The sequence below is a fragment of the Phoxinus phoxinus genome (assembly GCF_949152265.1).
Source record: "Phoxinus phoxinus genome assembly, chromosome: 24".
Taxonomy (NCBI): domain Eukaryota; kingdom Metazoa; phylum Chordata; class Actinopteri; order Cypriniformes; family Leuciscidae; genus Phoxinus; species Phoxinus phoxinus.
In genome coordinates, this window is record NC_136899.1 from 15,995,499 (window position 1) to 16,010,443 (window position 14,945).

The following is a 14,945-nucleotide window of genomic DNA, read 5'->3' on the forward strand; positions in this document are numbered from 1 at the left end:
GATATATTTTTAAGATGGAAAAATGCGGTTTTACAGATACTAGACACATGACTTTCAAATGAAAGATTGGTATCAAAGAGCACACCCAGGTTCATAACCGACGACGAAGACTTAACAGAGCAGCCATCAAGTGTTAGACAGTAGGTTATTGGCTTGTACTCTATGACTAACACACACACACACACACACACACACACACACACACACACACACACACACACACACACACACACACACACACACACACACACACACACACAATCACAACAACCCTGAATTGCTGATTCCCTCAAAAAAGAAAGTGTTTAAATAGTTCTGTGTAAAGACGTGTGTAAAACAGTTGTTTCTGGAGGGACTTTGTCCTGTTTTCAGTGTTTAAGATAGTTAACGTAAATTATGGCTGTAAAATCACAGGATAACTGAGCTATGGATCCGGTACAGTTTGCCTACAGGCCCAACATCGGGGTGGTGCTGTCATCTTCCTGCAGCATCATGCCCTCGTCCACCTGGAGAAGCCCGGCAGCACTGTGAGAATCATGTTTTTTTTATTTCTCAAGCGCTTTTAATACCATCCAGCCGAAGCTTCTGAGGGACAAGCTGGTGAGGACTGGTGTGGATCACCTGCTGTCACAGTGGGTCCTGGACTATCTCACGAACCGGCCACAGTTTGTGAGGGCACGTGACGGCGTATCTGACCGTCTCATGTGTAGTACGGGTGTCCCCCAGGGAACTGTCCTGGCCCCCTTCCTCTTCACCCTCTACACGGCAGACTTCAGACACTACACAGACAGCTGTGTTCTGCAGAAGTTCTCGGATGACTCTGCCATAGGGGATTATCACGCTGATACGTAGTACTTCCGCATTCAGTGATCTTTGTGCACTGCCACTTCCGGTGAATCACTCATCACTCTGGCGAACCCATGATGGACGACCCTAAGTTTATTTATACTGCATCCCCACCTCTGCATTATATATTTATACAAACATACGTGCTACCTTGTTTTCTTTTAAAGTTTGGCCCTTCATCCCGGCGAACCGCTTTAATCCACTTCTTCCTTAGACTCAGTTCAGTCGGGAATCCATGGAAACTTAAATAAGGTTGGCGTTGTTTGTTTGATTGACAAAGTGGAACAGAGCAGTGACATCTAGCCTTCGTTTCAGCCATTGTTGAACTGCGCCAGAAGTGGACATGCACAAAGTTGAAAAATCCCCCCCATGAAACCCGGAAGCGTGATAATCCCCTACGGTCCACCGTATCAAAGGCTTTGGAAAGGTCAATAAAAATAGCACCAGTTAGCTGTCCCTTATCACATAAATGAAGATGACTTGACTTGACATGTGTCTATTAAAAATAGGTATATTGTGCCATCTAGTGTTTTATACTATGTATAAATGTGGTTGGATAAATATTTATTCGCTGGTAAACAATGTTTTAAACATTTCCATGTATTATACACACTGCATTTCCATGTATATTTAAATATAATCAAAGTCTACTTTCTGTCACAGTTAGGATTTTATTTTACTTTTTGTTTAAAATGTTCTCTGTCTCCCGCTGTCTGTCCTTCCCCTCCCCCTCACTCCACCTGTGTGTATGTGTGTGTGTGTGTGTGTGTGTGTGTGTGTGTGTGTGTGTGTGTGTGTGTTGTGTTTTAATGTTAAAATGAATTAAAATTAATGTGCTATGATGCACATTATAGTGATGTTTCCAAGCACATTTTTTCGCTTTAAATTATTTAGTTTTGGCTTGTTTATAGTTATTTTTTAATTCTTGTTCTTTTGTGAATATCATTCAATTTAAAGGATTTGTTGTGGAATATTTTGAGTGTATAATAAAATTTGAATAATTCTCTCGGTTTAGTGATTCCCTAATTTTTTTTTTCATTCTTTTTTTTTCATTTTCCTAATCATGTTATGTGTCTAATAAATGTCTTAAGCCTTGAATTTTTTTATATGTTTTATTAATAAAGTAAAGGCATAGAACCAGTTTATTTGTAGTGCATTGACAATAGTTTTATAAAATTAGATAATTAATTAAATTAATTAAATTAATAAAAATACAATAACAAAATTACAAAAAACTAAATTAACTTGCTATATTTCAGATCAATATATTTGTTTTCCTTACATTTTTAATTAACTTCATTCTCATCTGAATTATAAATAATTTATTTCTGTATAAAATAATACTACCCCTAAAAAACACATTTGGTTTTTCTTTTTTAATCAATGCAGAATGTGTAACTTAAAAATAAACAGATTAGTGCTCTGTTTCAGGACAAGAAATTAAAACCAATGCAATATGATGAATGTCCAAAAGATGGCAGCGACAGACTGTTTTTAAATGGAGTTGGATAAATATTTTTTGCTTTTAAACTGTGTGTGTGTGTGTGTGTGTGTGTGTGTGTGTGTGTGTGTTTGTGTGATTACACACACACACACACACACACACACACACACACACACACACACACACACACACACACACACACACACAGTTTAAAAGCAAAAAATATTTATCCACACACACACACACACACACACACAGTTTTTAGATGTCCTCAAACTCTTTCTTAAACAAATTAAAATTTACATTTGTGAATATTAAATTTGGCAAGAAAAAGTATAAATTAATTACAAATTTAAAATGAGAAGGGTCTAATATCAGAGAGTATGTTTGGTTTATACAGAAGTTTGAATATAGATTGGCCTGCCTAAGTTACCTTTTAACAACGTTTGAAAAGTAAATCCAAAATACTTTTACAATTCACACAATTCACACAGTCCCAAAACACATGATTGTCTCTTCAAAATAATGACAAGAGGAGCACATGGGGTACAACTATTATTACATTTAGCAAGTTTATAGTTAACTGGGTAACAACTGTGAACAATGTTAATAAAGAATTCAACGATAATTTGGATTTCTTCACCACTAATACTAACCGTTTGATGACGCATTAGAGATACTGAAAGCTGATTGGCCTTGATGGTTATGTATGCGGAAATGGGCAAATTTAATTCATAAGATGAAGTCCGATTTATTCTCCCTTTTTCCACAGATTTTTAATAATAATACTGCTATGAAAGAATCTCATATTAAAGAAATGTAAACATTAAATATGTAACTATTTAATAAATCAGATTTGACGTGTGCTCACGTGCTCTGCTCTGCTCATATGTGTGTGCGTGTGAGCATATGAGTGATTCGAATTTGTAGTTGCTATAGCGACGGTTGTTATGAATTCTGCATTTATATTTACACTTAAAACGATCGCAGTCTGTCTGTTGTTGGTTGAGAGACGAGGCGAACTTACAGACTTTTGCAGAGAATTTTCTGAGCAAATCTTGCGAATTTGAAGCTGATTTCTGAGAGGAGACTTTTATTCTAGAAGGACATCGGAGGATATATCCTTTAGCCTATATAGAGATATATTTTTTAAATAATATTTTTTAATTTTTGCGTCATTTAATTTCTGAGAATACTTTTCATTTGATTGTTGTTTTCTTATTTTAGAAGGAGTTATTTAATTGTTTATTTTTAGGGGAGTATTTCTGAGGTGATTTATATTTTATTGTATTGTATTTTGTGTTGTATTTTGTATTGTTTTTATTGCAGTTTGGAGGAGGATGTCCATGGCTCACATGATGGGTGAAAGAGGAGGTGAGTGCTTCAGTTTTTCATTTAGGTTTATCCATGATATGATGCTGTACAATGACTGACTACATTAATGTGAAGAACCCATTTGATCACATTTATTTGATTCCTTGCATGTGAAATAAACTTTTGTATTGAACTGAAGTAAAATGTTGTACTGACATTGATTATTATTATTAAAGCATTACTAACTATGTGATGTGTGAAACATTCCATCCTTAGGCCGCTCCAGATCCAGGAGAGCCGCTTTCTCTCAGACGGCTGGTCAGGAGGTTTGGGGACCCGGTTATGATGACCGTGATCAGGATCCGACCCAGACACAGAGCCAGGATCTTCCTGGATATTTAACATCTCTGTCTTCTGAGTTTTCTGTGTCCACAGGTCAGGCTCACGGGACGAGGGCGAAGCAGAGGCCAGATGATGGACGTCAGGATCACGGGACGAGGGCGAAGCAGAGGCCAGATGATGGACGTCAGGCTCACGGGACGAGGGCGAAGCAGAGGCCAGATGATGGACGTCCGTCCACTTCATATGAACACTCTCGCAGAGGTCAGAATAGGTTTTTAATAAAGAAGTAATGGCTAAGTTTCTATTTCTATTTTCAATGGCTGATTTGTCATTCTACTAATACTAATACTCTAATGAGAGTTAGTAGACATGTAGGTGCAATGTTACTTATAGACAACCGAATGTGTTAAAAGGAAATAAAGTTAAACCAAAGTAACAATTGATGTGACCACTGACATTGATTATTAATATTATAAAAAATAAAACAAAAACAGCTTTTGATGTCTGAAATGTTCCATCCTCAGGCCGCTCCAGATCCTGGAGAACGGCTTCCACAGATTCTTCTCCGGGCATCACGTCATCCTCAGCTTGGTCCCTCTCTGAGGCCCACGTGGAGAGGAGGTGTAGAGAGTCGTTGAGTCTGAGCAGCCGAGGCTCGTACAGCGTCGAGTGGAGGTGGAGTGGCGATGGATCGGAGAGCTTGTCCGTGTCCGTCAGCCTCGAAGGGTTTCTGTGTCCTCCGCTGCCGGGTCAAGTTCCTGTCGAGTCAACAGAGACTTCAACTGGCCGAACTGCTCAGGGTGCCGTGGAGGATTCTCCAGTGAACAAGAGCTCAACAGGTGACACTGAAATAAGGCTGGGCAGTGTAAAGTCTACAGATAGAGATTTTGCTATTTCATGCATTACTGACTCAAGGTTTTAACATGTTAATGTCCGGTCACATTTACTGTTGCTCAGCAAAATTTCGCTGAAATATTCTTTCTGATTTCTTTGTGTTAAAGAAAACACTTTATTTTGATGGTCCCTTTTGAAAAATTATGTTGACTTTACGTAACTTTGCAACTACATGTCAACTTATTCTAACTCTAACCTTACCAGTCTACTAATACTCTACTAATACTCTAATGAGAGTTAGTAGACATGTAGGTGCAGAGTTACTTATAGACAACAACAACAAAGGGACCATCAAAATAAAGTGAAATAATTTTTTTTAGGAATATTTCAATTGAACGTTTAACTAACATTTTCAAAACATTCCGAGAACATTCAAAAGTAACGTTCCCATAATGCAAAATTATAAAATATAATGTTCCTTTAACCAAGAAAATCATTTAGAATTGTGTGGATAGCGTGAAACATTCCCATTACTTTAGATTTGTATCATTACAGAATTTAACAGTAAAATGTAAGTTATGTCATAATATCATTGCTTAATTTGACGTCAGAGATGTGTCTAATAGTTGTTTTCAATTGTTTTTTCTTCATTTTAGAAAAAGCTCCAGTACGTAGGAAGAGGAAAATACCGGTTGTCTCCGCAGGTTCTGGAAGGCTATCAAGTGTGTTTTCTGCTGCTGTTCCTGTAGTGCTGTGAATGTTGTGGAGCCTTTCGTTCCTCCAGCAGATCCTGATCCTGAACCATCATCCCCTGCTCCAGATCACTCCGGCGCCGAGCCAAATAATGGTAAATCATTATCTCTCCAACATTATTTTAAACAGTATTATCTTGTTTTCCACTCAAAATAAGGCTTGCTTTTAGAGAATATTAATATTATTTCCCCCATTATAATATTATTTTCTCAACCAGGACGTTTTATTTTTTAAATAAAACAATGAATCTAGCAAGCTAATAATTGTCTCATGTTTTTCTGTTTGTTTTTCAGAGTCCTTTGAGTCTCTCTATAACGTGGAAAAGATGATTGGATCCGGAGGATTTGGCAGGGTGTTCCTGGGAACACGCAAATTTGATGGCAAAAAGGTAAATCTTACTGAATTGTACAAACATTTTGCTCTTGCAAAACACATTTAAAACAATTAACAGATAGTTTAATACTTAGAAGGTCAGGCGCTTGAATACTGTCACTGTTATTGAAACTTTAGGTTTTTTTTGCAGGTTGCCATCAAGCGGATGCGCAAGATTGACAACGATCGTTATCTTAATATTGTAAGTTGGACAAAACCTGAATGTGTATTGAGTTGTTTAAGTGCAGATTACTGTAGTCAATACACCCGTAGGAAGCATTAGGTGTAAATGTGATCAATATAAGCCTAGAGGCACCAAATAACTTTGAGCTGGAAAGGCTCTTTTGAACGCATCTAAAAATATGAAAGAAAAGTACATTTCAAAATGATATGTTTTCTTCAGATTTTTACCCAGCTAACCTTCTGTCTACTACTTCTCTCTAGCCTGGACATCCCGAACCTCTCGTTACAGAAGTGGCGCTGCTGATGATGATGAGGCGAGAACCCATAAGCCCCTTCGTCATACAACTGTACGAGTGGTTTGAACATCCTAGAGAATTCACTCTGGTTATGGAGTATCCTGAACCCTGCGAGAGCTTGCTGGACTTCATGACTCGTAATCAACAAGTGTATGAACCAACAGCACGGTCCATCATGAGACAGGCTGTGCTGGCAGTGCAACACTGCATCCATCGTGGTGTTTTCCATAATGACACTCATCCGCAGAATTTCCTGTTGAAGAAAGACTCGGCACAGCTCAAGCTGATAGACTTTGGCTGCGGTCAGCTATTTAGCAGCGATGGCTACGACAGCAAAATATACATTGGTGAGCATTCTGGGAGTGTGGAAACCTGAATGTAGTGACTTACTAATTATTTGCTTTAAAAAAAAAAGCTCAACAATGTGCAAATGTCTTTCTCTCAGGAATACAGGATCACATCCCACCTGAAGTCTTGACAGAACCTCGATTCCACGCCGTCCCAGCAAATGTCTGGTCTCTAGGAGTGTTGCTGTACAAGATGGTGAACGCATGTCATCCTTTTCACAACAGAAGAGAAATCACACAAGCCAAAGTTACATTTCATAACTCCAACTTATCCAAAGGTGAGTGAATAATATTGATTACATTGATAAACACACACATAAAGCAAAGGCTTTGTACAGAAACAGTTAAAGGTGAAGTATGTACGATTTTTTATATATGGCTCAACGTATAGCGAGAGTTTGGGGCGAGAGCCACGGGAAAAGAAATGCAGCTTTAGTTACAGAAGTGAAAGCCAAAATTCACTGCATTCATACCTTCAAAGATTAAACAGGTCATGAACACGTCAAAGTGAACAGAGCATTGTGATGCAGAAAGGCAAATTTTCATAAAGGCAAATGCAACACAGCTCAAAGTATTCCTAATATGTATTTTAAATATGCTTTATTTTGTCATTTATTCCACTCGCTGCCACTAGTGTCGCAGAAACGACATACTTCACTTTTACTTTTTAAAGATAAGGAGCATTTTACAGTATATTAATCATGTTTTAGATGCTGTTTTCATAGATGCCAGGTCACATAGTCATGACTAACCAGCTCTCTCCTTATTAAAATGTGTACAGAGTGCAGGGATCTGATTAGCCAGTGCCTATCCCGGGATCCAGCTAAACGCCCGACGTTAGAGCAGATGTTACAACATAGATGGATTAGTAGAGATCTACAGTAGATTGGAGAAGTTCAGGAGATTCACTCGATCAGTTTCAGGTGTGAGGAAGTGTAACAGAGTAGGATTATATCTTTTGTCTTCAATTCTGGATTATTTGTAGTGAGATTTTCAAATGTGTGTTCATTGTAATGTTATTTTTATAATCAAGACAAGTCACCTTCATTTATAGAGCGCTTTATACTATATAGATTGTTTTACAGCGGCTTCATGTAGTAAACAGGAAAATAACAGAATCAGGGATGCAAACAGAATTCAATTCTGTTCTAGCTCTAAAAAATCATTCATGAGTTGACTTGTTCATATAATCTTTGTGTTGGATAGGAAATAACATGCTTGCTGAGAGCTTGAGCTCGAGACTTGACCCGAAGCCTGAAGTCCAACACCAACCTGACAGAAACTCAGAGCCTGTCCACGTCTGAGCAAGAACATGAGAGACTGCAAGACTGGAAAGAAGTCATCAAGTCATCACAGGCACATTTGCTTTGTTTCAAAAGACAAGCTATCTTTATTTATATAGCAACGTATTTATGACCAATCTGTATATATGACCGCTCTGTATACGGGTCAAAGACGAGACTTCACCATTTCGTGTCCGCATCAAATTAAATTAACAAAAGTAATTTTAGATACATAAAAACCCTGTTAAATGCAAGTAAAGTGTCTACCTTAAAGGTGACATATTATGCCCCTTTTCACAAGATGTAATATAAATTTATGGTGTCCCCAGAATGTGTCTGAAATTTCAGCTCAAAATACCCCCGGATCATTTATTATAGTTTGTCAAATTTGCCCCATTTGAGTGTGAGTAAAAACGTGGCGTTATTTTGTGTGTGTCCCTTTAAATGCAAATGAGCTTCTGCTCCGCCTCCGTTCAGAAGAGGGCTGATCCTTTACACGAGCTTCACACACTATACATACAGTCGGCATCTAGTCATAGTTGGGTCTGGCGTGGCGAGGGTGGAGTCGGCGGGGGGGAAACACAGCGAACATCGTGTGTATTTGAATGACAAAAATCTCGTATTGCGAGTCATTGACTCCTGCCGACCGACAACTGTACATTGCAAAATTAACTGCCATAGGTTATGATTGCCCTTATTTAATTAAAACTGGGTCAATGACCCAACCAAATGGCCGGAGGTGTTGTTTCCAGACATATTTTGCATTATTAGCCTATAACTCAATCAACTTACGTATATGTTGCATACTATAACTTCATAAAACCTTGTCACTTGTACGTATATGCTTCACTTCAAACTATTAATCCTTTTGTAAAACGGTGATCAGTAGTACGAAGTTGCCGAGGGACTGTGCTGACGGTTATCCCTAACTCACCGACTGCAGTCTGTATTGAGTGTAGACCTCGAACTACTCCCTAGGTTCACGGCTCGCGTCATTACGTAGCGATTGGCATCCTTTCCAGTTCTGTGTGTTTATTAGGAAGGATGTAGATAGAACTTCAATTAATAATTTGTTTGTTTATTGGCGGTACAGAAAACGACACAGCAACTCTTCGGCATGATTGTCCCGTGTATTTCAATTAGAGCCAAGGCAATGTTTTCCCCCACGGGCTAAATTCACATCACGTGACGGGGCGTTCCCAGACCAACCGTCTGTATGTATAACAAAACATGTGAATAATCTCATCCAAAATCTCAGAAATAACTGTAGCGAGTGCAGCCTTACAGAGAGACTCAGGAAGAGATTCAACTTTTAGACTGAACCTGGATGTTTCTGAATTGGTTAGTGGAGACATTTAGATATTGTGGAGTTACATTGATTCCTCTGTTTCTGGGGGATTTCCGTTAAAAATTAAATTAATCCACTGCTCTCTTGTCTCATCTGAGGCTGGGACTCTATAGTGTTCAGTGCTCGTCTGTACGACAGAACAGTTTACATGCTTTGCTCGAACTTTTGCCATTGTGTCAGAACTGGTTACACTGTTGTTGCTTGTGAAAACGGCTGGTGGGTGTAAACGTGCAGATTAAGAGCCGGTAATATTACAATAAGATCCTCTTCCTACGTCAGAAGGGGAGCGAAATCTGATCTGGCTTATTTTTGACATGCTTACAGAGAAAGGCTTAACAAACAAAGTTTTCTGGGTTGGTAGATGCACCGGGGACTCGATTATATGTGAAAATAAAATGTCAAAATATGGGGGTAATAATGTTCCAAAGTGTAAAGTTGTCATTCAGCGTAATGGTCTGGAGTTTGATTTTGCCATTACATCTTTAAATAAACATAAAATACCAAGATAAACAAAAAGAAAATGTCTTGGCATGTTCACATAAGTGTTGGCTGTGTTATGTTAAAAGTATCATGTCTTATTATTTTGAAGTATTAAAAAAATAAAATTGTCCAGAAAATGCAGTTTGTCAGAGGTCATTCGGTGAAACAGGATCAAGAAGCCGTTCTGAAATCATATAAAAAGCAGATACTCATTCGACAGTCTGTGACATCAAGTGGCACCCTGAGATCATGTGGTGCCGCAGAAAAGTGGGTTTATTCTTAAATATTTGATAATTACACCTTTTCATGGTGTGGTAGCCTGAGTTACAAAAACGCATATCATTCAGTGAAATGCCACAAAACACTTATATTATTAGATTTTTTGACAAATAAGCAGATGTTGTGAATAATTGTGATTAATTTTGCTGGTCAAGCTCATTGTTTAATATAGTGGCCAGTTGATGGTTGTCAATATAAGCTGAAGTCGAAGTTTTGTCATTCAGTGTAATGCAAATTCTTCAAAAAACTGAATGGCAGTATCACTGTATAAATAACAATTTTTGCATCTCATTTATATTACAGATGAATGCTTAGCACTGACATATATGTTAAACTTAATATTTTTTGTATCGTTTGTGTTTTTTTAAAATGTATTTTGTTTAATGTGTTTATATTTTGGACGCTGCATTGTTTCTTTGTATGCTTTCTTTTTATTTGCCCGATGTCTTATTGTACAGCACTTGTAGTGCACATCTGTTGCTTTTAAATAAATGTTGACTTGACTTTGACTTTAATTTGTGTTATTGATTTATTTTAGATGCTCACGAACAGAGAGAGTTGAAAGGCACTGTAAAAAGTAAATGCAGACCCAGTACTCTTAAAGCCCATCCACACCTAGAAAAATAACTATAATGGTTAACTTTATTAGCGTCCGAACCCAATAAACGATAAGCTGTTCGCTCTTTAAAGCTGAATAATCTGATTGTCTGTCAATGTATTTATCGTTCATTAGCTGGAAAAAAAAAGACTTTATCTTTACCTTACTGGTAAGTAATTCAGCCCCTGTTATACTCAATACAGTTTCATGTGACAGTCTTTATCTCTATTAAGTGGACAAATGGGGAAACATTCTTTTTTTTTTTTTTTTCAACATCTACATATCAGAAATAAATAAACACCACAACAATAATAACAATAACACAGGTAACAAGGTAAACAGAATATAATTATTAACATAACATTAATTATTAAGTAATTTAGCAGAAAATATAGCAAAATAGGTAGGCTACCAATAAGTTATTATTTACAGGATTCTTATTAAAAGATTTATACATGTACACATTGAGCAATATACAATATGCGCACAATATATACAAGGAGATGAGGTAATGTAGTGCAAATATGCATGGGGATGTAGTGACCGATGTAGGTGTAGTAAGGTACTGTATGTAAGGTATGAACCCTTGACTGCTGGAGGCCCCACAGAGCATCATGGATGGTCCCTGAGGCTGTGCAGGAACCACTACCAGGACAGGTGCTGCTGACGCTCTGGGTGGGATGTACGTGGCCACAGGGGGTTTAGGTTGAACGGGACGGTTCACAAGCTCTTCAACATCTATCCTGCAAAAATAAATCATACATGCGATGATGAGAATAATTCATGAGAAATAATGTGTATGACTATGAACAGCAGCTACGCTAATTATTTCCCATCTGCCTTTTTTGTTGTTATCTCGGGACGCCTGTCCCGAGATAACTCAAATAGAGTTCGTCAGCTCCAGTTATGTATCCAGCCTCTCATGGAGACTTCAGATGCCCCAACGCCTGTGATGAGACGACTCGACGCCTGTGAAGAGACGACCCAACGCCGGCGATATGTTATGCCCTAAATTTATGATTCACTAACTGTATTTTTGGATGTACATTTTTTAAATGCATTTTCTGTAAAGCTGCTATGAAACTATATGTATTGTGAAAAGCGCTATACAAATAAATTTTAATTGAATTGAATTGAATCAGGTGTGTCAGCTCCCAAGCATCTGCCAAACAGGGTGTAACCCCACCTAGACTCATACCTTTTTACAAAGTTGGCTGCAGACCTGTCATGCTCATGCAGAGCACCAACTGCAGTGCCAATCTTCAGCCTTGGGTCAGCTGGCACTGGGTGACGGTCACTGTTGTCTGCCCGTTCTAAAAGGAGCAGGGCCACGGCTTCCACTTCCTCCAGCCCAGAAAGATGCAGATGGCTCTGGGTCATCAGCACATCCTGCAGAACAGGACTGTCCTCCTCCTCCTCCTGTTCTGATTGAGTGAGGATGACATGTTTGTCACTGACAGTGTCCATAGGATCCTCCTCTGACTCTACACCCACGTCCACACCCTCATATGCCAGCTTGTCCTCACTTTGTTCAGCCGTCTCCTCTTCTTCACGGCTCTTCCTCAACTGCAAATATGTAATGTACTAATCTCCAGTGTGTCTAGGTAGTTACAACAACTAACAGTAGACTAATTAACACAACATGGCAATGCTGCAGTTCATTTGTTTCATATTATGTCAAATAAAAATGAAACTATATCATACATACTTGTCATGGATAGAATATGCATGATATTTATAGGTATTTGACCGCTTAGTATGCATGTATATTGTTATAATGCATGATTGTGTACCTTGCTGGGCATAGTAATCCCTTGCAGTGAAGCTGGTTGACTGGCACATGGCGTACTCTACTCTATGGAGCTCCTCCTCGTCTGGGTCCTTGTATACAGCAGGGTAGGGCTTTGGAGCGGCAAAGTTGGGCTCGAGGACATGCTCTTTACCGAAGAGCCCCTCAGCCTGCTGATTCAGGCGCTGAATCTGCCGCGGGTCCATACACCACGTCTGCCTGCCATGACCACCAGCAACCCGGAGTGATTAATGCGGCTGTTCCACTGCACAGCAAATGCAATCAGATACACCTGAAAGACATGACCATTCATGCATTATTGTACATCAGAAACTAATTTTGATTACAAAGTGGGCATCGCCCAGCAGCATGACATACAATTTGTCTTTTGTCCGCAATAGGCTATTTTGTGTGTGTGCATCTCATACACCCAGTTGATGCTATGTGAACAGCATAGAGCTCACACACGCACACGTTCGTCTGAAACGCAAAGGAGGAGGTGTTGCTGTAATTTATAGTATCATTTCAAATCTAGTTTTAAATATAATTCTTTTGAAGTGTTGGTGGTTAATTTAAAAATATATAGTGTAAACGATAAATCACGTTTGAAAATTCTGCTGGCTACTGTATACAGGCCACCAGGGCACCATATTGACTTTATCAAAGAATTTGCGGACTTTCTATCAGAATTAGTATTGGCTGCAGATAAAGTACTAATTGTTGGTGATTTTAATATACACATAGATAATGAAAAAGATGGATTGGGATTGGCATTTAAAGACATTGTAAACTCAATTGGAGTTAGACAACACGTGTCAGGACCTACTCATTGCCGTAATCATACTCTAATACTATCACATGGAATAGATGTTGATGCTGTTGAAATACTGCAGCAGAGCGATGACATCTCAGATCATTATCAAGTCTCATGTAAATTACATTTAGCCAAGGCTGCAAAGCAGACTCCGTGTTATAAATATGTTAGACAAATCGGGACAAATCGCGTCCCTTATTGATTTGATACGGGACGCATCATCTTACTTGTAAATACGGGACGATTCCGTATTTTAAGGGACGGGTGGCAACCCTACTCACAACTGTGTTCCTTTCTAGAAAGAAATGATATCTGCGAGGATTTTCAGTCCGGATTTAGACCATACCATAGTACCGAGACAGCTCTTGTTAGGGTCACAAATGATTTGCTCTTATCATCCGATCGTGGTTGTATCTCTCTATTAGTATTACTTGATCTTAGTGCTGCATTTGACACCATTGACCACAACACCCTTTTAAATAGACTCGAACATTATGTTGGCATTAGTGGAATTGCACTAGCATGGTTCAAATCATACTTATCTAACCATAATCAGTTTGTAGCAGTAAATGAAGAGATGTCTAATCAATCACAAGTTCAGTATGGCGTACCACAAGGCTCAGAACTAGGACCGCTGCTGTTCACTCTGTATATGCTACCATTAGGAGATACCATTAGGAAACATTGAATTAGCTTTCACTGTTATGCCGACGATACTCAGCTGTATATTTCTTCAAAACCTAACGAAACCTACCAATTCACAAAATTAACGGAATGCATAGCTGATATAAAAAATTGGATGACTAGTAATTTCCTATTACTAAATTCTGAAAAAACAGAGATTCTAATCATTGGACAAACAACTTCCACACGTAATAACCTAGAGTACTGTCTAACACTTGATGGCTGCTCTCTTAAGTCTTCGTCGTCGGTTAGGAACCTGGGTGTGCTCTTTGATTCCAATCTTTCATTTGAAAGTCATGTGTCTAGTATCTGTAAAACCGCATTTTTCCATCTTAAAAATATATCTAAATTACGCCATATGCTCTCATTGACAAATGCGGAACATTTAGTTCATGCGTTCATGACCTCAAGGCTAGATTATTGTAATGCTCTACTGGGTGGTTGCCCTGCACGCTTAACAAACAAACTACAGCTAGTTCAAAACGCAGCAGCTCGAGTTCTTACCAGAACCAGGAAGTATGACTATATTAGCCCCGTTCTGTCAACACTGCATTCGCTGCCTATTAAACATTGTATACATTTTTAAATATTGCTGATTACTTAAAGCACTAAATGGTTTAGCTCCGCAGTACTTGAGGGAGCTCTTAACGCATTATAGTCCTTCACGTCTATTGCGATCTCGAAATTCCGGCCAGTTAATAATACCTAGAATATCAAAATTGACTGCTGGCGGTGGATCCTTTTCCTATTTAGCTCCAAAACTTTGGAACAGTCTTCCTAACATTGTCCAGGAAGCAGACACACTCTGTCAGTTCAAATCTAGATTAAAGACACATCTCTTTGACCTAGCACATAATACATTATAGACTTTTATAACTCAATGTTAGGCTGCATAAATTAGGTCAGCCGGAACTGGGAACACTTCCCTTAAATCCTGAT

At 38.6% G+C, this 14,945-nt stretch overlaps 1 protein-coding gene across 1 annotated transcript; it reads left to right on the forward strand.

Moving 5' to 3' along the window:
• Positions 1-3,116: 3,116 nt before the first annotated feature.
• Positions 3,117-10,631, forward strand: LOC306992691 (uncharacterized protein). Its single transcript, XM_079601821.1, has 10 exons — positions 3,117-3,664; positions 3,881-4,207; positions 4,471-4,785; positions 5,437-5,484; positions 5,568-5,627; positions 5,827-5,921; positions 6,057-6,107; positions 6,350-6,731; positions 6,830-7,009; positions 7,938-10,631. Exons 1-10 carry the CDS (start codon positions 3,631-3,633, stop codon positions 8,033-8,035), a joined length of 1,590 nt encoding a protein of 529 aa, XP_079457947.1. The 5' UTR covers positions 3,117-3,630; the 3' UTR covers positions 8,036-10,631.
• Positions 10,632-14,945: the final 4,314 nt, after the last annotated feature.